Genomic DNA, 24,581 nt, shown 5'->3' on the forward strand with positions numbered 1-24,581 from the left:
ATCGTTGTCCTTGAGGCGACATTTTGAGGAAAACAAATCATAAAGGTTTTCCTTTGCACTTTTATAACATTGTTTTAATTTCTATTGAAAATAAATGCCTTTTTTGATATGTGATGTGAAACTAGAGAAGAACGAACTCGGCAAAAGGCGGATTCGAAACTGCGGCGATCGCAGTAAAAGCTAGACTGGCGGTCCAATACTTTAGCTTTACGCCACTGGAGACGTTGTCAAATGCACGTTCTTTATCATAATTGATAGATAATGAAGAGTTACTATGTTGAAATAACGAGATATTATGTCGTTATAACGACTTAATATCTTGAAATAACGAGATATTATGTCGTTATAACGACTTAATATCTTGAAATAACGAGATATTATGTCGTTATAACGACTTAATATCTTGAAATAACGAGATATTATGTCGTTATAACGACTTATTATGTTGAAATAACGAGATATTATGTCGTTATAACGACTTAATATCTTGAAATAACGAGATATTATGTCGTTATAACGACTTAATATCTTGAAATAACGAGATATTATGTCGTTATAACGACTTAATATCTTGAAATAACGAGATATTATGTCGTTAAAACAACTTATGTTGAAATAACGAGATATTATGTCGTTATAACGACTTATTTTGTTGAAATAACGAGATATTATGTCGTTATAACGACTTAATATCTTGAAATAACGAGATATTATGTCGTTATAACGACTTAATTCTTGAAATAACGAGATATTATGTCGTTATAACAACTTATTATGTTGAAATAACGAGATATTATGTCGTTAAAACAACTTATTATGTTGAAATAACGAGATATTATGTCGTTATAATGACTTATTATGTTGAAATAACGAGATAACTTTTCGATTTTTTTTTTCCTCCCCACCAAGTTTTTTTTTTTTTTTTTTCACCATGCGGTTCAGGGCTTCCGTAGTTTTCTGTGATGGGTAGGGTAAGGTTTAGTGGATAGAATTCACAGTTTGTACACTATAAAAATCCTTATGTCAATGGTATGTCCTCATAAAACATGAAAACCCAAAGTGTGTGTGTGCATGTGTGTTCGCGTCTTGCTGTGTTTGAGACTGCAGCTCAGAGACCCCGTTACACAACAGGCTCACTAGACTATTCACACATGTGTTGCAGTGGAGTCTGCACGCCATCGACCCTGCTGTGTCCTAGCTTAACCGCTACTCAGGGAGAGCTAGTCTGTCTGCATCTCACTAACACTGCTGCTATTGAATCTGTTGGATATCGGGCATTGGTCTCTAAAGATGGACATGTATATGATCCCTGGACATGATGATATCTGAATCACATTTTCAATGACCTTGTATACCTCAAGTTACTGTGTGATTTTCATTATCTCAAGGTCTCAAATAATGCCAATTAATGTCTAAATATAAATGAAGCATTTTCTCCTTCTAACACTTTGTCACTGTAGCCACATTTGTTCCTAAAATCCTGAATTCTAATAACAGAACTGCTAATGAAATGTCACAATATCCTCTTTGACCTTTCCATGTTCAGTAACACTAGACATTATTGCAAACATGCCCTTTAGTGCTGATGTGAAACTACCATTCCCTGTTTAACATTAAGATTTTGACCAAATTCCCTCCTTTTTATCTTATAGGAACAGGAAGTAAGCCTGAATGTACCATCAGTAGTATTCTCTTCCAAAGAGAGTGTGCTGTTCCTGGAAGTTCCTTTTCAGTGGGGGCAGACAGAGTCAGCGACATGTCCATCATAACGCATCAGCCTTGAGTCCCAGTATCCCAGAATCCCCTGTGCTCTCATTCACTCTCTCACTGTCTGCCAGCGAGCTACACTTCACTGCGTGCTCAAACACTGTGTTTTTCCCCCTGAAACTCACCATTTTATATCTGCACTTATATAGCCGGCATGCGAATATTATGTGGCCGTAAAAAGCAGCTGAAATGCAGCATGACATTATTTACACTAATAAAATGCTGCAACGCGTCTGATTAAACTCATAGATCAGGTTCGGTTCTCTCTATTCATACTGGTTTTCCACTCTCTTTGCACTTGTTAATTAGCATATTAGCGAAGCTCCGACAATAAAGGCTTGTTCTCCGTAACAACAGCCGTTCAGCGACAGGGCTCTTGTTCTATTACAAAAGAATAATAGATTCACAAGGACACATTTCCTCCAACATACTCAAGATTCATGCCCCAGGAATGTATCTGCACGTGAGAAACCCAGACAACAGACATCTGGCGCTATAGACATCCCAAGGCGTACCTTATCAGCCGTATGCAAACGGTAAAGCACTGCTAAATCCCTCTTCGGCTCTTCAGGATCTAGTTTGTGACTCAGAATTTCTGAATATCAGTTTTTCATATTCTGTCATTACATTTCTGACTACCGCACATTGTTATGCAAAGCATAGGTGACCTCAAGATTTTGTTTAAATATATATATATATTGGATGCTCGTGTCCCTCCAAGCTTCTTATAACTAGCTTAACCAGCAAGTCTCACTTGGGCAACCAGCTTCATACAGTTTGACCAGTATTTTTTGTTGGTGAACAGCATGGCTATACTGATCTTCCAGTTACACCAGCATCTAACCAACATAAACCCACTTGTAAATTCATGCTTGTCTAAAATGGTTTCATCAGAATACTAGTTTTAATACATTTAAAAAGCCTGCTCTTGACTAAGCGATATATTATACTTAGATTCCCATTGAGTTTTAAACTCACATGATTTTTTTTATTTAAATTAAGTAAATTTGGCTCAAATCACTTAAATCCAATCTTGAATATTGTTGAATTTGTGACATAAAAAAAAAAAAAAAAAGTAGTTATATTTTTAATTGCTTTATGATCTAATGAAACTCTAAAGCAATGAAATGTGTAACTCAAATTCACAAGAGATTTGAGGGTTACATTCTGGATGTTATTCTTGCTCTCATCCTCACAATCTACATTCTGACATTTGCATGTTTCTCCTTTTATCCATATCCATATGAATGGAAAATGTGAGCTTGCATAAAAATGGAGCCACTGGGATGTCTATCTGAAAACTTATATTTTCCTACTCCTTGAAGTGCTTCTTCAAGAATTAGAAGCGGAGCCACATTTTGTAACATTATCACATAATGTGATTGACATACATAGTAGTTTATGTACTTTCAGGGCATTTGCAGATGGGCTGGACAACAGAGGAACATATTTGATGTGAGCAGTGCTTTGTGGCTATAAATTTTGTTCTAGTGTTATTCAACAGAAACAAAGTATTTTAGATATGACAGGTAATGGTGTGTAGTTTGCCACGGCTTAAAATGGATGCAGAGCCACCATTTCATGTTTGCATTTAGTATTACTTCTTGTGTGTGTGTGTGTGTGTGTGTGTGGGCAGAAACAACTGAAATGTTTGGAGTGATGGACAGAATAAAGCGATTTTATGAAATTGAACATTTTAATTCAAAGTGAAGGAGATTAAGCCGAGCAGAAAAAGCTTTGCTTAACTAAAAAAGGTGCTGTGATTGTCAGTAGTTGAAAGTAAGACTTTGGATAAAAGTCTACCCATCTTGACCGTATTCGCGGTGCTCCATGTAATATGTCTTTACTGCATGATGTGGTCAAGACTTTAATAAAATGGGATTATCAGACGCCTACATTTTGGTGACAAATATGCGAGTCAAAGCATGTGTTAACCTTGGTTATGTATTATTTTTCTAAACCCAGCCTATTCTGTCAACATCTGCCTTTTCCTCCCCACAGAACATCGTTTATGAATATTTTGATCCTGTCATACTCTAATTCATCACTCAATGGTTCTACTTAGCAGACCTTGAGAAGCATTTAAAAATCCCCCCACGTTTAAATAAAGACAAGCATTTATACAAAGCAGAGCAACCTTGAGTTAGTGAGGAGCGTTATCCCTTGTCCATAAAGACATCCTATTCAAACTACTTTTTTTTCTCCTCACTTTTGTGTTTCAGATTGAAGTACATTGAAGCAGCATGTTCTGGGTGGATTCCAGGAGGATGAAAGTGACAGACAGAGAGAGCGAGAGAGAAGAGGATGTGTAACTGCATTTTCCTTTTTTGTGCTTACACTTTTTTTTTATCATTATATTTCAAGTATGTTTTCAAACAGTGCCATCAAATGGCCATTTCACCAGCTTGTACATGCACTAATATGAAAGCGGATATAATATTATAACAAATGCTAAGTCATAATAATAATTGGCTATTTAGTTGATGCTTGTAAAAATGTGACTCAACACAAAATAATTAAGAAATGCAATTATATTATATTTTAGACAGTGGGATTATTATTTGTGGTAATTTACAGAAGGCAGTTAAGTGTGTTTTTCACACAGCACCATGAAACAGTCTCAGATTATAGTTTATTTAATCAGATAGCGCCATCTGCTGTTTAATTTAGAAAGTGCTTATATGTTCTCCATGAGATAATAGTTTGAGGCTCATATAAATTAAAAGTTATGGCCTGTTTCACAGACAGGGATTGGATTGAGCCAGGATTAGACCTTAGTTCAATTAGGACATTTAAGTAGCTTTTAAAAACGTGCCTAAAAAAACAAAACAAAACATTACTGGTGTGCATCTTGAGACAAAACAATGGAAGTGACATTTTAAGATATGACTGTGCAAGTTACTTTCAGTTAAATCAGCTCAAACATGCATTTTAGTCTGGACTAGGCTTACGCCTTGTCTGTGAAACTGAGGGCATATAAATAAATGACAAAATTCTCTCTCCCTTAGTTTTTCATGGCTGTGTAGGGAAATTATCTTTAGGTCTGGAACCTGGATTTGTTGAAATAAATGGTTGCGTAGGTCACACTGTCTGGTGTAACTGGTGTCTGTAGAGAGATGAGACAAATTAACAGCAATAAATAAATAAATAAATAAATCTTAGGGGAAATGACAATCACAGTTGGCAGCACAATAAATTGATTACATTATATAATATACTGTTTTAGACTGTATCAGATGTGTAATATTAATTAACATCTGCACTCACCTCATCTCTTTTATTTATGTTTGTTTTTTCTGTAGAAAAAAGATCATTATGAGATGATGTTGATTTGAGATGACGGTTTGGAATTCTTGGATGAAAAAGATCTTACCATATCTGACATGACGGTGTATTTCAGGACTCCTTTCTCTGTTTCCCAGTGTGTTCCTGTGCTCTACTAGAGGGAAAAGGAGAAAACTAGACCTTGACATGTTTTTGGAAAAGTTTGTTGGTAATAATTGTCAGTATTTGAATATGTCAAAATGTTAAGTTATTTTAGTAAAACAGTAAACATAGCTTGCAGCTAATGATAGGCTATATGAGATGAAATATATTTAAATACCTCTGTCATTCCTCATTTGGCTGATATTAATGTAGACTGGTTCAGACTCCTGAGGGCCAGAGTGCACTGAAATAATTGAAAATACAGCAAGAGTTACAGTTTTGAAAGAAAGAAAGAAAGAAAGAAAGAAAGAAAGAAAGAAAGAAAGAAAGAAAGAAAGAAAGAAAAGAAAAGAGTGATTACTGAGCAATCATTTACTGTGAAAAGATTTAGAAAATACTGATATACACGTGTGTGTGTATGTAAATTTTGTTTTACCTGACATTCTTTTTCTGTAATAGTAATAGAATAGAGCTCCAAGCAGAATCCCAGTAAACAGAGCCAAAACAGAGGATACAGTTGCCTTAACTAAAAGAAAATAGAGACTTTATTTATAAATTAAAAGTTTTAATTAAACTAATTTGTTGACTTTTCTACACCAGGATCATTTGATGGTGAGCTAGAACATTTACATTGTACTTCTTGAGCATATTTATTTATTTATTTTTATTTCTGAGATAGGTGACGTGTAATGGTTAAAATATATTACCTTGGTTTGTTAATGTTGATGAGGAAAGACTGATTGTTATAGGGGCCAGAGCTCTGAGTTTATTCTCAGTAAAAACTGCACACTGCCAGTGCAGCGGGTCTGTTTCATAGCTGGATAGATTCACTGTGAGCTGTAACTTGTTTTCAGTCATAATTTGCTGTTTTTCCAGCACTCCTCTGTTCCTCTCCATCCTGAGCCAGACCAGCATCACTGAATCAGTCATTTCAGAAACTTCACAGGTAAGAATCACTGACTGAGTCCTCAACACACCATCAGGGGGCTCCACTGAGACTGAAATAAACAACATCAATGACTTTTTAAATGCACTGAATAAATGTATTGATGATCAAATGTAACTGAAAAATCAATGTGTTTATTATTATTATTGACTGACTGATTCATATTTGCAAACCTCTGATGGTGCGTAGCATTGTGGTTGTGTAGGGAATCTTTTGTTCGTTTGTAACACACTTGTATGTCCCACTATGATTAAAGTTCACAGGTGAGATGTGAAAGATAAAAAGTTGATCATTGTAAGTGGTTGAAGAAAGTCTTCCTGGTTTAATTGGTCCTTTTACTAGAACTTCTCCTCCTTTTTCAACTGTTATCAGATCAATGATCTGTGAATCAGGCCTCGGCTCCCAGGTCCATTTCCAGCTCTCATACCTCCTGGAAGACTTGCAGATCAGTGATACGTCACTATTATTAGAGCTTTGTCTGTAAATTGTATTATTTTTATTATATGAATCTGGAAAGACAATTGGTAACGTGGTGAATTTCAGTGAATACATCTCAGTTACTACATTTCAGTTTTAAACATTTTTCATTAACAATAAAGCTTTTTTTTTTTTTTTGAAAAATTGCTAATTTGTTTATTAATTATAAGTTAATTACATTAACTTACATTATTCTTAATGAAATATTATTCATTATCATTATTATTTAGACATACACCACAGATTAATATCAAAGAATAAACTTACTTGAACTGACAGTAAGCGTGTAATTCCTTACAGTTTTTACTGTTCCATTCTCCATCAATCTACAGTAATATTCCCCCTCATTGTGTTTATCAACGGTGTGTAAGATGATGTAGGCAGAGTTGTTGTACAGTAGAGTGGTGTTGGATGTTTGTTGTCCGTCTTTCTCCCACTGCAATGTTGAGGATTCAGACAGGAAAGAGACCTCACATCGCAATGACACATCAACGCCACGCTGAACTTTTAGAGATGAAGTATTAGAACCAGTTTGAGAAATGTTGTGTATCTTTCTTACATTCATAACAAAATTTACTGTTACTTTTAAAATATTTTTACTGTATGGAAACTCAACCAACCTTCTGTTTGGGCAGTTTTATTCCGTGGATATTCTGTGTAATGAAAACAATTACAACCATTACATATAAAAAACCTTGCACGACAAAACCCACGAACTTCGCTACATCAGCTGATGACTTTGCATAAATACAATATTTGTTCAACAGCATTTTCAAAACATTTGAACAAAAAGAGGTTTATAAATAAAACATTGTTTTGGATTGTCAGATTGTTAATCACAGACATGTTTAAGTCTGTCATGTCATGTTAAACTCCAGTAGATTTCTGTGGCTGTGAGAGTTTGAGTGATATTTCTGGACTTTTTAAATCTTATACTTTACTTAATTTGTTTTGAATTAAACCATTTTATACATCTTTAAATAGATATTTAATTTAAATTTGATTACAATGAAGATAATGGAAGATTACTGTATAAATGATAATGATCACATTTTTTTTAAATAGTTTGTATGTTACAGTATGTACAGTACAATCAACAAGCAGCAAAAGAGAAAAGAGTTGAAGAGATATCTTGACAGAATGTTTTTCCTTTTGCTTTAATCTCTTGGTTAAAGTGAGACTCACCGATAGCGTGGAATCGTGAACAAAATCCACACATCAAAATAAAGATTTTAAAAGGCGTAAGTTGCATGATTCTTCTTTCCAGTGCCTCAGATAAAATGATGCACTCTGAAGAGTTTGAAGAATCAACTAGCCAGTAACTTTTAATGGGCGGTGCAAAATTCAGAAATCTCTCATAGAAAACAACCAGTGTGTGAATTTTAAACAAAATGTTCATGCAGAGAAATACTGTACTATCGCGCACTAATTTTTATTTATTTATTTATTTATTTATGAACAAATATCTACAAATCTAACTCATAAGAAAGAAATCATGTTTTTTTTAAATCTTCTGTTTGTTCATGGTTTAAATAGATCTAATAAACCCATTTTAGGCTATATTGCATCAATAAAATAAGACATGTCTTCTAAATATTATTTTTAGACTAGTCTGGTTTGCACGATTAGCTAAATTCCAGTTCAGGAAATGTTTTTTCTAAACTGAACTCTTGAGGTTTCTCTCAGGCACAAATCTGTGATCTGAAGTGTGATCTAAACTCACAAGCTCACCAACTTTATTGAGGAGGTCTATTTTTGAAACTCAGTTTCTTTATAGGCACCTTCAAATCTACAAAACATTCCACTGTCTTTGCCCATGTAAAAAAGATTCATTTCATTGACCCATTGTTACTGAAAGTAATTATAATCATTATAATTTAATTAAACAATAAATGTCAATATTACCATTAATATTACTGCCTTGCTTTCTGGGGGTTTTATAAGGCACTACTCTTTGTTAAGCCTTGAAACAATATGACTTTGCCCATAAAAATGCAATTAATAAAATGACCAAAATAGAATTTAATAGAAGCAGAAATAAATTAAAAGAATAATAATAATAATAATAATAAAAAAACTAATATTAGACAGTTTTTGAACTTTTATTTCGTGTTCCTGTTCTGAGTGCTGGTCTGAGGTCATCATAATTAGACAAGAGGTATAAGAAACATTGTTTTTTGATTTACTGAAGCATCGCCTTCACACAGAGTAATTTCAAATGTGCCTGACAACATTTAATTTCTCAAAATTAGCAATAGAAATTACATCTTAAAAGCTTTGGTGCACATAGGGAATGCAATCATTTTACATTTATTCTTATGAATGTCTTATAGTTTAAAATTCTTGCAATTTAAGTATTTTTCTCTTTGCATTCTAACTTTTAGTTGAAATATTTTGAGCTTTTTCCATACCAGGAAATGCACTGCTAGATTTAACACAGTTGTGTGTCATGAAACCACATGGAGGTTTCTTTCTGGTATGCAAGCAAGTCTGGTTACTCAGATGATGTTTGTTGCATTTGTTTTCTCTCATGCAAATGAAACCCAAAGACCTGTTGCTTACAGAGAGAGCACACACAACACAATCTCAACAAGATTTATTACTCTCCATTCATTCCTAATTTACCAAAATAATGCATGACTACTTGCTGTTATTAACACAATATTTATTTGAATTCCATAAAAAAGGAAACACAAGGTTCTGTACAGGAATTTCCAAATGAAAGCTCACTGTGCTGAATAGATGACTGTAGTACTGCAGTCCAAAATCCTGTAGATGTGTAGATATACAAGCTTAAACACCGTCAGAAAAAAGGTACTGTGCTTGTCACTGGGGCAGTACCCTATAGGTATAAAAGTGAAAAGGTACACCTTTGTACCTTACTTACCCCTAATAGGGCCTAAATGGTGCGTATTTGTACCTTAAAGGTACATTATTGGTACCTTTTTACCTTTGTACCTTAAGATAATGCCCCAGTGACAAGCACCGTACCTTTTTTTCTGACAGTGAAGAGTTTTACTGTAAATCACAAATAAATCATGTATCATTAGCAAATCAAAATGACATTCTGAAATGTTTATGAGAGAAGAAGTTTCATAGCTGACATCTGAACTTGCATGACTGATTTTAAACCAGCTGTCAGCTCCTGGAAAAATAATCATAGTCACAGTTTTAGCTTAGATTTGTCATTTTAAATAACACACAGAGGTTAATGTGTAATATTAATGTGCAGATAAGCCAATGTCTCTTTAAGCCAAGCCATAATGGAAGATTACTGTTTAATGATTAAAATAATTTTTAAATCGTTTGAAATTATTAAATCATTCCATAATTTATCAATTTCTAATGAATATTTGTGGTGTGTATGGTACAATCAAAAAGCAGCAAAAGAGAAAAGAATTAAAATATCTTGACAGAATATTTTTCTGTTTGCTATAATCTCTTGATTAAGTGAGACTCACCGATAGTGTGGAATCAGGAACAAAATCCACACATCAAAATAAAGATTATAAAAAGGTAAAAAGTTGCATGATTCTTCTTTCCAGTGTCTCAGATTAAATGATGCACTCTGAAGAGTTTGAAGAATCAACTAGCCAGTAACTTTTAATGGGCGGTGCAAAATTCAGAAATCTGTCTGTCATAGAAAACAACCAGAATATGAATTTTAAACAAAATGTTCATGCAGGGAGATACTGTACTATCTAGCACTAATTTATTATTATTATTTCTTTTTATGAACAAATGTCTACAAATCTAACTCACAAGAAATAAATCATGTTTTTTTTTTTAAATCTTCTGTTTGTTCATGGTTTAAATAGATCTAATAAACCCATTCATTTTAGGCTATATTGCATCAATAAAATAAGACATGTTTTCTAAATATTATTTTTAGACTAGTCTGGTTTGCACGATTAGCTATTTCCAGTTCAGGAAATGTTTTTCTAAACTGAACTATCTTGAGGTTTCTCTCAGGCACAAATCTGTGATCTGAAGTGTGATCTAAACTCACAAGCTCACCAACTTTATTGAGGAGGTCTATTTTTGAAACTCAGTTTCTTTATAGGCACCTTCAAATCTACAAAACATTCCACTGTCTTTGCCCATGTAAAAAAGATTCATTTCATTGACCCATTGTTACTGAAAGTAATTATAATCATTATAATTTAATTAAACAATAAATGTGAATATTACCATTAATATTACTGCCTTGCTTTCTGGGGGTTTTATAAGGCACTACTCTTTGTTAAGCCTTGAAACAATATTTTTTGTGTAAAAGCATTAAACTCCATTGAACTGAACTGACATTTTGTGACTCAACAACCCGCATGCCCCCAAAAATGTTGTCACAACCTGCCATTAAACAGCCTTCTTTAGGCTTTTCAGTGAAATATAAACAGTATAGCAAATTATGAAATTACATATTTATATTAAGGAAACAAAAAATATCAAAATATACATTTTGCCCATAAAAGTGCAATTAATAATATTAGACAGTGTTTGGCAATTAGGCAGTTTTTGAACTTTTGTTTCATGTTCCTGTTCTGAGTGCTGGTCTGAAGTGATTATAGTTAGAAAAGAGGTATAAAAAACATTATTATATATTTTTTATTATTATTGAAGCCATTGCTTCACAGAGTAATTTAATTTCTCAAATTAGCAGTAGAAATTAGTTTTTATGGGCTTTGGTGCACATAGGGAATGCAATCATTTTACATTTATTTTTATGAATGTCTTATAGTTTAAAATTCTTGCTATTTAATATTTTTGGTTTTGCATTCTAACTTTTAGTTGAAATATTTTTCGCTTTTTTCCATACCAGGAAATGCGTTGCTTGATTTAACACAATTGTGTGTCATGAAACCACATGGAGGTTTCTTTCTGCTATGCAAGCATATTAATTCAAGTCTGGTTACTCAGATGATGTTTGTTGCATTTGTTTTCTCCCATGCAAATGAAACCCAAAGACCTGTTGCTTACAGAGAGAGCACACACAACACAATCTCAACAAGATTTATTACTCTCCATTCATTCCTAATTTACCAAAATAATGCATGATCATTAATACAAGATTAATTTGATGTTTTCAATTCCATTCAATATATATATATATATATATATATATATATATATATATATATATATATATATATATATATATATTTATTTATTTATTTATTTATTTATTTATTTTTATTTATTTATTTTTTTTCTTCTGTACAGGAGTTTCCAGTGTGAAAGCTCACTGAGCTGTACTAGCTGAATAGATGACTGTAGTACTGCAGTCCAACATATCCTGTAGATGTTGAGATATACAAGCTTAAAAAGTGTACTCTTACTGTAAATCACAAATAAATCATGTATCATTTACAAATCAAAATGACATTCTGAAATGTTTATTGGAGAAGGGGTTTCTGACCTCTGAACTTGCAGGACTGATTTTAAACCAGCTGTCAGTTCCTGGAAAAATAATCATAACGTGGAATCATGAACAAAATCCACACATCAAATAAAGATTTTAAAAGGCGTAAGCAGCATGATTCTTCTTTCCAGTGCCTCAGATTAAATGATGCACTCTGAAGAGTTTGAAGAATCAACTAGCCAGTATCTTTTAATGGGTGGTGCAATATTCAGAAATCTCTCATAGAAAACAACCAGTGTGTGAATTTTAAACAAAATGTTCATGCAGAGAAATACTGTACTATCGAGCACTAATTCATTTATATTTTTATGAACAAATGTCTAAAAATCTAACTCATAAGAATGAAATCTTTTTTAAAGGTCATCTTGTCACAGTTTTAGCTTAGATTTGTTATTGTAAAGAACACACAGAGGTGAATGTGCAATATTAATGTTCAGATAAGCCAATGTCTCTTTAAGCCAAGCAAATTAATTCAGCAGCCAGTTTAGCTTGAACTGAAAGGTGGGACATTCATTTGGCTGCCATATTGATTGTTGTATCTTTTTCTGAGATCAGCTCACCTGTTTTTCGCTGACGTTTAAAAACTAGAAGTTCCAGCAGCAGAATCAGCACACAGCCAGTGACAACACATGCCATGATGATCACCATCGGTAGATGACTGTCCTGTGTCATGATGTTTTCTGCAGAAGACAGAAAATTACACCAACACTGACCAGTGTCAAGACTACACAGTGACAAATCACTATGCTAGGCTCAAAATATATAATCTCATTCTGAGTTAAGGTAAACAGTTAAGGTTTCTGTTGATGTACTTGGAGCATTAGTAGTTGATGAGGAAAGACTGATTGTTATAGGGGCCAGAGCTCTGAGTTCATTCTCAGTAAAAAGTGCACACTGCCAGTGCAGCGGGTCTGTTTCATAGCTGGATAGATTCACTGTGAGCTGTAGCTTGTTTTCAGTCATAATTTGCTGTTTTCCCAGCACTCCTCTGTTCCCCTCCATCCTGAGCCAGACCAGCGTCACTGAATCAGTCACTTCAGAAACTTCACAGGTAAGAATCACTGACTGATTCCTCAACACACCATCAGGGGGCTCCACTGAGACTGAAATCAACAACATCAATGACTTTTTAAATGCACTGAACAAATGTATTGATGATCAAATGTAACTGAAAAATCAATGTGTTTATTATTATTATTGACTGACTGATTCATATTTGCAAACCTCTGATGGTGTGTAACATTGTGGTTGTGTAGGGAGTCTTTTGATTGTTTGTAACACACTTGTATGTCACACTATGATTAAAGTTCACAGGTGAGATGTGAAAGATAAAAAGTTGATCATTGTAAGTGGTTGAAGAAAGTCTTCCTGGTTTAATTGGTCCTTTTACTAGAACGTCTCTTCCTTTTTCAACTGCTATCAGATCAATGATCTGTGAATCAGGCCTCGGCTCCCAGGTCCATTTCCATCTCTCATACCTCCTGGAAGACTTGCAGATCAGTGATACGTCACTATTATTAGAGCTTTGTCTGTAAATTGTATTATTTTTATTATATGAATCTGGAAAGACAATAGGTAACATGGTGAATTTCAGTGAATACATCTCAGTTACTACATTTCAGTTTTAAAAAAAATTCTGAAAAGCAGAATTAATTGTATTACTGAATTAATTAATAAATTTTTTTTTATTGTTTATTATTAATTATAAGTTAATTACATTAACGTACAGTATTCTTAATGAAATATAAATCATATCATTATTATTTAGGCATACACTACAGATTTAATATCAAAGAATAAACTTACTTGAACTGACAGTAAGCGTGTAATTCCTTACAGTTTTTACTGTTCCATTCTCCATCAATCTACAGTAATATTCCCCTTCATTTTGTTTATCAACGGTGTGTAAGATGATGTAGGCAGAGTTGTTGTACAGTAGAGTGGTGTTGGATGTTTGTTGTCCGTCTTTCTCCCACTGCAATGTTGAGGATTCAGACAGGAAAGAGACCTCACATCGCAGAGACACATCAACGCCACGCTGAACTTTTAGAGATGAAGTATTAGAACCAGTTTGAGAAATGTAGTATATCTTTCTTACATTCATAACAAAATTTACTGTTCCTTTTAAAATATTTTTGCTGTATGGAAACTCAACCAACCTTCTGTTTGGGCAGTTTTATTCCGTGGATGTTCTGTGTAATGAAAAACAATTACAACAGTTACATATAAAAAGCCTTGCACGACAAAACCCACAAACTTCGCTACATCATTTGCTACATCACAGAGTTTTATAAATAAAAAAATGTTTTGGATTGTCAGTTTGTTTGTTAATCACTGACATTCACACAGACATGTTTAAGTCTGTCACTGTGAGAGTATGAGTGATATTTCTAGACTGACATTTTTTTATCTTTTACTTTAATTTGTTTTAATTAAACCATTTTATACATCTTTAAATAGATATTTAAATTAGATTATAATGAACGATTACGCTATAAATGATAATGATTAAAATGATTTTTAAATAGTTTGAACATTATTAAATCATTCAATAATTTATCAATGTCTAATTAGTATGTATGTTGTATTGAGTACAATCAACAGATAGCAAAAGAGAAAATAATTAAAATATCTTGACAGAATGTTTGACAGGCTCACCGATAGCGTGGAATCGGGAACAAAATCCACACATCAAAATAAAGATTTTAAAAGGTGTAAGTGGCATGGTGATTCTTCTTTCCAGTGTCTCAGATAAAATGATGCACTCTGAAAAGTTTGAAGAATCAACTAGCCAGTAACTTTTAATGGGCGGTGCAAAAAAACAAAAAACATAAAAAAAAACAACCAGCATGTGAATTTTCATGCAGAGAAATACTGTACGATTGAGCTCTAATTTATTTATATTTTTATAAACAAATGTCTAAAAATCTAACTCATAAGAAAGAAATCATGTTTTTTGAAATCTTCTGTTTGTTCATGGTTTAAACAACTCCAATAAATACATTTTAGGTCATCTTGCATTAATAAAATAAGATATGTTTGAAAATCTAAATATTATTTTTTAGACTAGTCTGGTTTGTATGATTAGCTAATTTCCAGTTCAGGAAATGTTTTTCTAAACTGAATTATCTTAAGTTTCCTTTTAAGAGAAACTTGATGCTGCATCATGATGCTGATGCTATTGGAATTCTTCTGCGTGAACAAGTGTCTGAAGCATGTGTAAAAATGCCAGTATTGATTGGCTGAGAGGATGGTCAAGTGACGTGACAAATATAAAGAATATGTTTAATTTATATAGCACTTTCCGGAGCTGAAGGATGCTTCACAAAAACAGTAATATAACAAACAGTCATTTCACATAATAATTGTGCAAACAGTTAAATTAAAAACAGTGAAAAATAGCATTGTATAAACAACAGCGTAGAACAATGAACAGTATATACAAACAAACACAATTACACTGTGTTCCAAATTATTATGCAAGTGACATATCAGTAAGATTTCAGTAGAATAAACATTCAGATTTTAGTTTTTCTAAGAAAATGTTTGTTTGTTTGTTTATCCATGTCTTTTTAGATAACTGGTATCAACCTCAGACAAAATAATTTGCCAGATCTATGGAAACCCTACTTAGAGGTTGTTCCACATTATTAAGCAAGTCACAGTTCTCATGCAATATGGGGAGGAAGAAAGATCTTTCTGAAGATGAAAAGCATGAAATGGTGCAATGTTGTGCAAAAGGCATGAAAATAACTAATATTGTGTGAAACTGAATGGCGATTATCGAATTATCATAGGATCTGTGAGTGATTTAGAGCACAGTAGAACTCGGTCAGATAAAAGCTTATTAATGAAAGTTCCTGTCAAAAAAATGTATTGTATTAAAACGGCAGCTATAAAAAAGCCAATGTTGAGCAGCAAACAGGTATTTGAAGCTTCTGGTGTCTCTGGAGTCTCAAGAAGCTCTCCATGCAGGCTGGCAGTTGTGCGTAAAAATGCATTTCAGCCACTCCAAACCAAACCTCACAAAGAAAACATTTACAGTGGGTGTAGAAATACATTTTCAAACTGTTTTATTGCTGTGGCGTTTTTTGCAGCATGGCATAGTGCGTATTGTACTATGCACTATCCTCCTTTTTATATCATAGCTGAAAATGGACAGTTATGAACTCCACATATCTTGCAAAAGTCATTTTAATACCCTCCATCTCACTTCCCAGTATTCCAGCCCAAATCATCACCTGCCAGCTCCTTGCTGACATCGCAGTCTTGTTGGAACGTGGTGGCCATTCACCAACCATCCAGGAATCCATCCATTGTAGTACGGCATTAGTCAGTAAATAAAACTATTTAAAAATGAGTCTTCATGTATTTCTACACCCACTGTAAATGTTTTCTTTGTGAGGTTTGGTTTGGAGTGGCTGAAATGCATCTTTACGCACAACTGCCAGCCTGCATGGAGAGCTTCTTGAGACTCCAGAGACACCAGAAGCTTCAAATACCTGTTTGCTGCTCAACACTGGCTTTTGCTCTTTTAATACAATACATTTTTTTGACAGGAACTTTCATTAATAAGCCTTTATCTGACCGAGTTCTACTGTGCTCTAAATCACTCACAAATCTTATGATAATTCGATAATCTCCATTCAGTTTCACACAATATTAGTTGTTTTCATGCCTTTTGCACAACATTGCACCATTTCATGCTTTTCATCTTCAGAAAGATCTTTCTTCCTCCACATATTGCATGAGAACTGTGACTTGCTTAATAATGTGGAACAACCTCTAAGTAGGGTTTCCATAGATCTGGCAAATTATTTTGTCTGAGATTGATACCAGTTATTTAAAAAGACATGGATAAATAAACAAACAAACATTTTCTTAACTAAAAAAAACTAAAATCTGAATGTTTATTGTACTGAAATCCTACTGATATGTCACTTGCATAATAATTTGGAATGCAGTGTAGTAGTAGGCACAAGTAAGATGCACATGACAAAAATACTAGAAAGCATTACGACTGGTAGTAGAGGGTTTGGGAAGTGTTAAAAAAAACAAAAAAACATATTATGACTGTACTTGGTGAACAAATAGGTTTTAAGGTATGATTTAAATTCAGAGAGTGAGGTTATTGTCCTCAGTGCCAGAGACAGAGAATTCCATACCTTAGAAGCCATAACAGAAAAAAACCTGTCACCCATTGATAGACGAAATCTAGGTACACAAATAAGTTCACACAGAAGATTGGAGTGATCAAGACAGAATGTATAGGATTAGTTTGTCACAATACAGTAGATTTGAAGAAGGCATATTTCCATATCGAGATTCTGCCACAGCACAGGGAAAATATCAGGTTTGCATTCATGGGCAAAGCTTACAAGTATCAAGTTCTCCCTCTTGGCCTAGACCTACTGTATCACCCTGCACATTCACAAAGTGCAAAGAGCCACGTCAGGGTCTAAGCAGACATACACACTTTTCCTGGTCAGATTACTGCAGGTTTTTGGAAATCTAAGCTATTCTTGCAGTTCACCGAGGATTTGGATGATGACTGGTGATCTTTTATATGTAAATGACATTAATTTAGTGTCGTTTAAAACACAGAGAACTGAAACCATTCAGTTCAAGATCATTTGCGATTTATAGATTTCACATCTGAAAGAGAGGTGTACTCTCATTTTCTGTGTGTACATTCATTCATAGGATGGTTTCTGTGCAACATTTTATAAATGAGGCCCCGAGGCATTCGTATACTCAGTTACATTGACGATTGACTCATTTTGAGTATGTTGGAAGAGGTAACGGTTCGACATCGAGATGTCATTCTTGCACACTTGAAGTTGTTAAGGTTGAGACTAAATGCCAAAAAGGGTGTCCTCCCTCCAGGTCAGAGGACAATTTTTCTGGGGGTGGTATGGTTCCTCATGCTCTAGTCGACTCCATCGTCGTGCTGCTCATGTGAACAGCGCCGGCCAATACTGAGCTGCCATTCTAATATAGAACCTGGAAGTGCTGAACATAAACAGTGTACAAGAATGACACAGAAGAGAAGATCTTGTTGAATAAAGTCATTATTTTTGTTTTGTTTTTGGGGACAAAAAGTATTCTCATCGCTTCATAACACTGAGGTTGAACCACTGCAGTCACATTGATTTTTTTAAAATGATGTCTTTAGTACCTTTCTGGACCTTGAAAGTGGTGGTTAAATTTCTGTCTATGGACAAGTCACATACCTTTCGGATTTCACCAAAAATATCTTAATTTGTGTTCCGAAGATGAACGAAGATCTAAATCTAAAATGCAACCTGCACTGACATATCTTAAAATATATTGGTGCCATTGTTTTGTCACAAGAAACAAACCATTAATGTTTTTTTAGACATGTTTAGGCATGTTTATTAAAGCTACTTAAATGCCCTAATTGAACTAAGGCCTAATCCTGGCTTAATCTAAGCCCTGTCTGTGAAACCAGCCCTATATTTTTTCCCCTCTTTTATAAAGTTGTGGAAACGTTATCATGTATTTTTACTTTTGCTAATGGAGCAAATGGGAATACAAAAATTAAATTTGCTATCATCTCCTGTTCACCGCTATTGAAGATTACCCAGTTATGATAAACCACTTCTGAGAAATGTGAAAAGGGTTCATTACAGAAATAACAAACCTTGCCATGCAGGCAAAACCCACAAACTTTGTTAGTGTCACAACATGTTAAATTGACTTGAAACGGTTACTCTTTGACTTAACTTGATGTTTTCAACATGTTTCAATCAAGTAACCCAACCTGGAGTTAAACAAACAGGACTTTTACTTCCCATCACGCTTTGCAAATGGGCTGAACTGAGAGTAAATGTTGAAATAAAGTGTTATTTTAAGCAGTTTTTAGCAAGATGAGAAAATTGAGTGTCTTTTTAATGGTTACTGTTATGTTTTATGTTGGCATTTAAAAGTTTATGTTATGTTAACAGTTACCATTGTAGTGAAGTGTAGAGCATGTGCTTGGGTTGAGGACCTGCTAACATGAATTAAACTTTAATAATAAAAACAACTACTTTGGGCATGACATGGATGTAACAAAACCATCTTCTGACTAATGCCTAACAATAAAAGTCTTTACAAAGTAAAGTTTTGTTAAAGCATTTGATCTCAGATAATGTTTGTAAAAGTTGATCTTGAATGCATTCACTAAATAAACTAATCAATTAAACTGAATTATTTTTTAATTTTTGTTTGATATTAATTTTAGGATAAATAAACTTAATAGTTTTGGACAAATTAAGAATGTTATCCTGATTCAACTAAATGTCATTGAATTAACCTTATGTAATAAAATTAAGTTTACTGAAATAAGTAATGTTAATTAAATGCAACATAACCCAGTTACGTGAAACCTGTTGACATAAAAAAAAAGTTAAGTAAATCCAACGTATCATTTTTTCTCACTTCAGTATTCACAGACATAAAACCATTTTTTTTTTTTTTAAACACTGTGCATTATGGGAAATTTAGTTACATTTGCAGCCTTAACAAAATACACAATTACACAAGATAATGGGGGGTAAAACAAGTCACAAGACTGATCAATCAATAAGAAACCATAGCAACCAAATATACAGAGACAAAACAACTAAATAAATCCCAAAGAACCAAACACAGACAATGCCTATATGTGACAACCGGGCAACTCTTTTGCTTGCAACTCAATATTTTTTCATTCTGACTTTTGGTTAGTTGAAACATTTGCTGCAGTTTTCCACAACAGGAAGTACTGTGCTATATTTAACACAGTTGTGTGTTCTGAAACCACAATGAGGTTTTGATCTGGCATGCAAATATATTGATCGACACTCAGAGATAGTGTTGGTTTTAGATTTTTGTTTTCCCCAATGCAAATGAAACCTATACCTTTGCTTACAGAGAGAGCATACCCAATATGCACTTGAACATAGAAAATGCTTCATTATTAGACTTAAGTAATTTTTAATAGGCTATACCAAAATAATCACTGACTAGAAAGCTATTATTAACAAAATTAATTTGGTGTTTTCATATCCATTTAGTAATAAATCAATGGAATAAAGTTTTATACAAGAATTTCCAGTGTAAATGCTCACTGTGCTTTAATAGCGGAGTAGATGACTGTAGAATTCCTGTCCAACACCTGTAGATATTGAGATATAAAGAGTGCACTTACTGTACATAAATCACAAACATATAACACATCATTAGCAAATCAAAATTACATTCTGAAATGTTTATGAAAAAGGGGGTTTTATAGCTGACCTTTGAACTTGCATGTTTGTCAGCTCCTGAAAAAATGAATCAAAGTCATAGATTTAACACACTATAAAGAACACACAGAGGTTAATGTGAACTTCCATCTGCCTCACCCTGACTAGATCCTGCTACCGTCACTGAAGCATAATGGATGTCCTCATCTTCTTGTGATTTTAATCCAGTGACGTGACCTTCATCTAGTGAAACAAAACGACAATCTTTCATTTCAAATCTCATTACAATCATGAAAACATATTATAAAAATGGACACAGACACATAAAACATGCAAAACATTTTAAGATATGAACTAAAGTTTAAACATGCAGTGTAGTTATTTACAATGGCTTATACTACAGGGCTGTTGAATGCTCAAATCTGATTGGTTGACCAATGTTCTAAGGTGTGCAATTATTTTCATGGAAACGCACGGCTGAAGTAGTTCTAGCAGGTCTTGACCACATTGCCAAAAGTTTTCAGTTCTCAATAGGTCCTTACAGCCTACAACCACAAAAGAAACAAAACCCACAACGACACCGACCAAGCCATGGTTTTTGCCAAAAAATGTGTTTATTGTGTCCTGAAAGTGAATATTCTATCGCGCTCTCTTTCAAACGAACACACGTACTGTATAATAATATATGGACACACTCACACAGACTTGTCAGCACTGCTCTGATGAATTGTTTAGAAACTTAAAAGATACATGATTTACCAGCGAGGTAATGGCTGTGCAGTTCTTGAGGTAGATGAACTTATAGTTTCACTATTAGTAGAGAAACTGCTGCTGTTAAAGACGTCCCAACTGCGTTAATAACTGTATCAATGGTATTATTCTGCTATCAAAGGCTCAAGCCTTCGTTACCAGTTCTATCCATCTATCCATCCATCCATCCATCATGTTTTCATCAAAAACCTTAATTTCTTGTTGACTGAAGAAAGAAAAACATGAACATATTGGATGACATGGGGGTGAGTAAATCAGGATTTTTTTTTTGAAAGTGAACTAATCCTTTAATTCAATGCAATTTCAATGATAACATGGGTGGTCTCAGCAGCAATACTAGTGTGCCCTTTAAGGCAAATCAGTTGGGTTGGTTGCCATTTTAGTAGCTATTTTCTGTGTAAAAAGGTATACAAGTACAGCTGAAAGGAATGGAAACAGCAATAAACCTGATCAAATCTGTTTCTTTCAGGCTCATCCAGCTAACAAGCATGCTACAAAAAAAAAACCCAAACAGGTTAATGTCTCTTTAAAAAGGCAAATAGTTTTAACAGTCATCACTTTCATTCGGCTGCCATACTGAGCATCACAATTTATCCCATTCATTTTTCTTTGGAGCATCTTCTCCTTTTACCGTTTCCGAGATCAGCTCACCTGTTTTTCGCTGACGTTTAAAAACTAGAAGTCCCAGCAGCAGAAAAAGCACACAGCCAGTTACAACACATGCCATGATGATCACCATCGGTAGATGACTGTCCTGTGTCATGATGTCTTCTGCACAAACATGTGGAGACAGATAATTACACCAACACTGACCAATACACCAGAGTTAAGGTGAAAAATGCTGTATATTAATATTATTTGTTAGAGTTTCTGATGAGTACTTGGAGCATTAGTAGTTGATGAGGAAAGACTGATTGTTATAGGGGCCAGAGCTCTGAGTTCATTCTCAGTAAAAACTGCACACTGCCAGTGCAGCGGGTCTGTTTCATAGCTGGATAGATTCACTGTGAGCTGTAACTTGTTTTCAGTCATAATTTGCTGTTTTTCCAGCACTCCTCTGTTCCCCTCCATCCTGAGCCAGACCAGCGTCACTGAATCAGTCACTTCAGAAACTTCACAGGTAAGAATCACTGACTGATTCCTCAACACACCATCAGGGGGCTCCACTGAGACTGAAATCAACAACATCAATGACTTTTTAAATGCACTGAATAAATGTATTGATGATCAAATGTAACTGAAAAATCAATGTGTTTATTATTATTATTGACTGACTGATTCATATTTGCAAACCTCTGATGGTGCGTAGCATTGTGGTTGTGTAGGGAATCTTTTGTTCGTTTGTAACACACTTGTATGTCCCACTATGATTAAAGTTCACAGGTGAGATGTGAAAGATAAAAAGTTGATCATTGTAAGTGGTTGAAGAAAGTCTTCCTGGTTTAATTGGTCCTTTTACTAGAACTTCTCCTCCTTTTTCAACTGCTATCAGATCAATGATCTGTGAATCAGGCCTCGGCTCCCAGGTCCATTTCCATCTCTCGTACTTTGTGACAGACTTGCAGATCAGTGATACGTCACTATTATTAGAGCTTTGTCTGTAAATTATATTATTTTTTTTATTTCCATTATATGTATCTAAAAAGACAATAGGTAACATGGTGAATTTCAGTGAATACATCTCAGTGCATTTCAGTTTTAAACATTTTCTCTGAAAAGCGTCGTCTTTAGGCCTAAAGCTTTTTTTTTTAAATTGTGATGACTTCTGCACTATTATTCTTACTGTAAAATAATAGATTGTGTAGACAACACAATTACCCAAAATATATAGGCCTACTTACTTGAACTGACATTAAGCAAGTAATTCCTTACAGTTTTTACTGTTCCATTTTCCATCAATTTACAGTAATATTCCCCCTCATTGTTTTCATCAACGGTGTGTAAGATGATGTAGGCAGAGTTGTTGTACAGTAGAGTGGTGTTGGATGTTTGTTGTCCGTCTTTCTCCCACTGCAATGTTGAGGATTCAGACAGGAAAGAGACCTCACATCGCAATGACACATCAACGCCACGCTGAACTTTAAGAGAAATTAAAACAAATACGTGAGTTCCTATAACAAGTAGGAAAGATGACAATTATGAATTGGATGGGGTTAATCAATCATTATAGTCACAAGCATAATAGTTTCTCACATGTTAAATAATAGTATCATACATTTTGTAGTTACCTGGCTAGATTTATGTAAACTTAATCATGTTACAAACATGTGTCACAGTATGTGACCACAGGAGGAAGAAGGCAGGAGAAGAAGGTTCCCAAAATAACTCAAAGGTTTAATAATAAATAATAATAAGCAGGTAACACATCTAAAAACAACAGTGACAGGACAAAGAGTGAACAAAACCAAGGAATACTTATACAAGAACTAATGAGATAACAAACAAGACACACCTGAAACAAGGACACTACTCAAATCAGAAACCATGACAACTAACTAAAGGCAGGAAAACTAAACAAAGGAAGACATGTGACAAATAGAACATGGTTCAAGAACAGACAGACATGTGTCAACACATGAGTACTGTTAAAAGTAAAATTACAGGTTTAGAAACATATACTGTTCAGTTAATCAAAACTCACAAGTTTCTGGACAGAAATAACTCATTCAACAATAAAAGAAAGTGAAAATTATGAACAATTATATATATATATATATATATATATATATATATATATATATATATATATATATATATATATATATATATTCGATTTAGGTTCAGGTTTGTAATACTCACCTTGAGATTTGTAACAAAACCCACCTCTCAACATTAAAATAAAAATTAAGATATTATACATGCTGTTGTGTTCAGTCTTATTTTAGAGAAATAGGAATTGAAAGGGGAAGGAAATGTTTTTGCTGAGAACAGCAGGGGCGGTTCTACCGGGGTGGAATTTGGTGATATTTTGACCACTCAAACAGGAAATGTCCCCAGTTTCCATTTCAGAAATCTGGTCACCTTAACAAAGACACATTTATCAAAATGTTCAAAATGACAACATTAGATAGCAAAACTGACGACACACCAGTCAAAATCTGAGAGAGAGCTGAAAGAATCATTTACGAGTGTTTTAAACTTACACAATTACAGTACACAGTACCAGTACTATAGATGAGGGAAATTTGACTATACATAATATACTGTATTTTTGTGGAGCTAAGAAATGACTAGAGATGTAGTCTTGTCTCAGACCAATATACTGCTATAGTACTGTATACTGTAATGAAATTTGTCCAAATGTGCAAAGGATGCTGAATTAACTTTTTTTTTTACTGTACTGTAACTGACAGTATGCTACTGTATTGTGGTGCATTTGAATTTGTCAGAAGAGAATATGTTTTTGACTAGAACGTTTTATTTTGATCTGGAGGTTTGAGGTTTGATGTATAGTTTCGAGATTGGGTTTGTAGTTGTGAGAAAATGTTATTGTGTTAGGAATTGTGTTTTAGCAATCAAGAAAAACAATAACTAGATTGAAAAG

At 33.9% G+C, this 24,581-nt stretch overlaps 2 protein-coding genes across 2 annotated transcripts; both read right to left on the bottom strand.

Annotated features, from left to right (window-relative positions):
- Positions 1-11,835: 11,835 nt before the first annotated feature.
- Positions 11,836-14,772, bottom strand: LOC137035863 (uncharacterized). The gene is made up of 8 exons (XM_067409593.1): positions 14,694-14,772; positions 14,195-14,227; positions 13,842-14,078; positions 13,260-13,595; positions 12,848-13,138; positions 12,596-12,715; positions 12,033-12,073; positions 11,836-11,909 (listed from the first exon to the last, which is right to left on the bottom strand). The coding sequence occupies exons 1-8, from the start codon at positions 14,758-14,760 to the stop codon at positions 11,856-11,858; spliced, it is 1,179 nt and encodes a 392-aa protein (XP_067265694.1). The 5' UTR covers positions 14,761-14,772; the 3' UTR covers positions 11,836-11,855.
- Positions 14,773-17,018: 2,246 nt separating this feature from the next.
- Positions 17,019-23,931, bottom strand: LOC137035862 (uncharacterized). Its single transcript, XM_067409592.1, has 8 exons — positions 23,837-23,931; positions 22,879-23,115; positions 22,331-22,675; positions 21,919-22,209; positions 21,689-21,808; positions 20,426-20,509; positions 20,319-20,344; positions 17,019-20,196 (listed from the first exon to the last, which is right to left on the bottom strand). The coding sequence occupies exons 1-8, from the start codon at positions 23,895-23,897 to the stop codon at positions 20,146-20,148; spliced, it is 1,215 nt and encodes a 404-aa protein (XP_067265693.1). The 5' UTR covers positions 23,898-23,931; the 3' UTR covers positions 17,019-20,145.
- Positions 23,932-24,581: the final 650 nt, after the last annotated feature.

This window comes from Chanodichthys erythropterus, chromosome 14, assembly GCF_024489055.1.
Source record: "Chanodichthys erythropterus isolate Z2021 chromosome 14, ASM2448905v1, whole genome shotgun sequence".
Classification (NCBI taxonomy): domain Eukaryota; kingdom Metazoa; phylum Chordata; class Actinopteri; order Cypriniformes; family Xenocyprididae; genus Chanodichthys; species Chanodichthys erythropterus.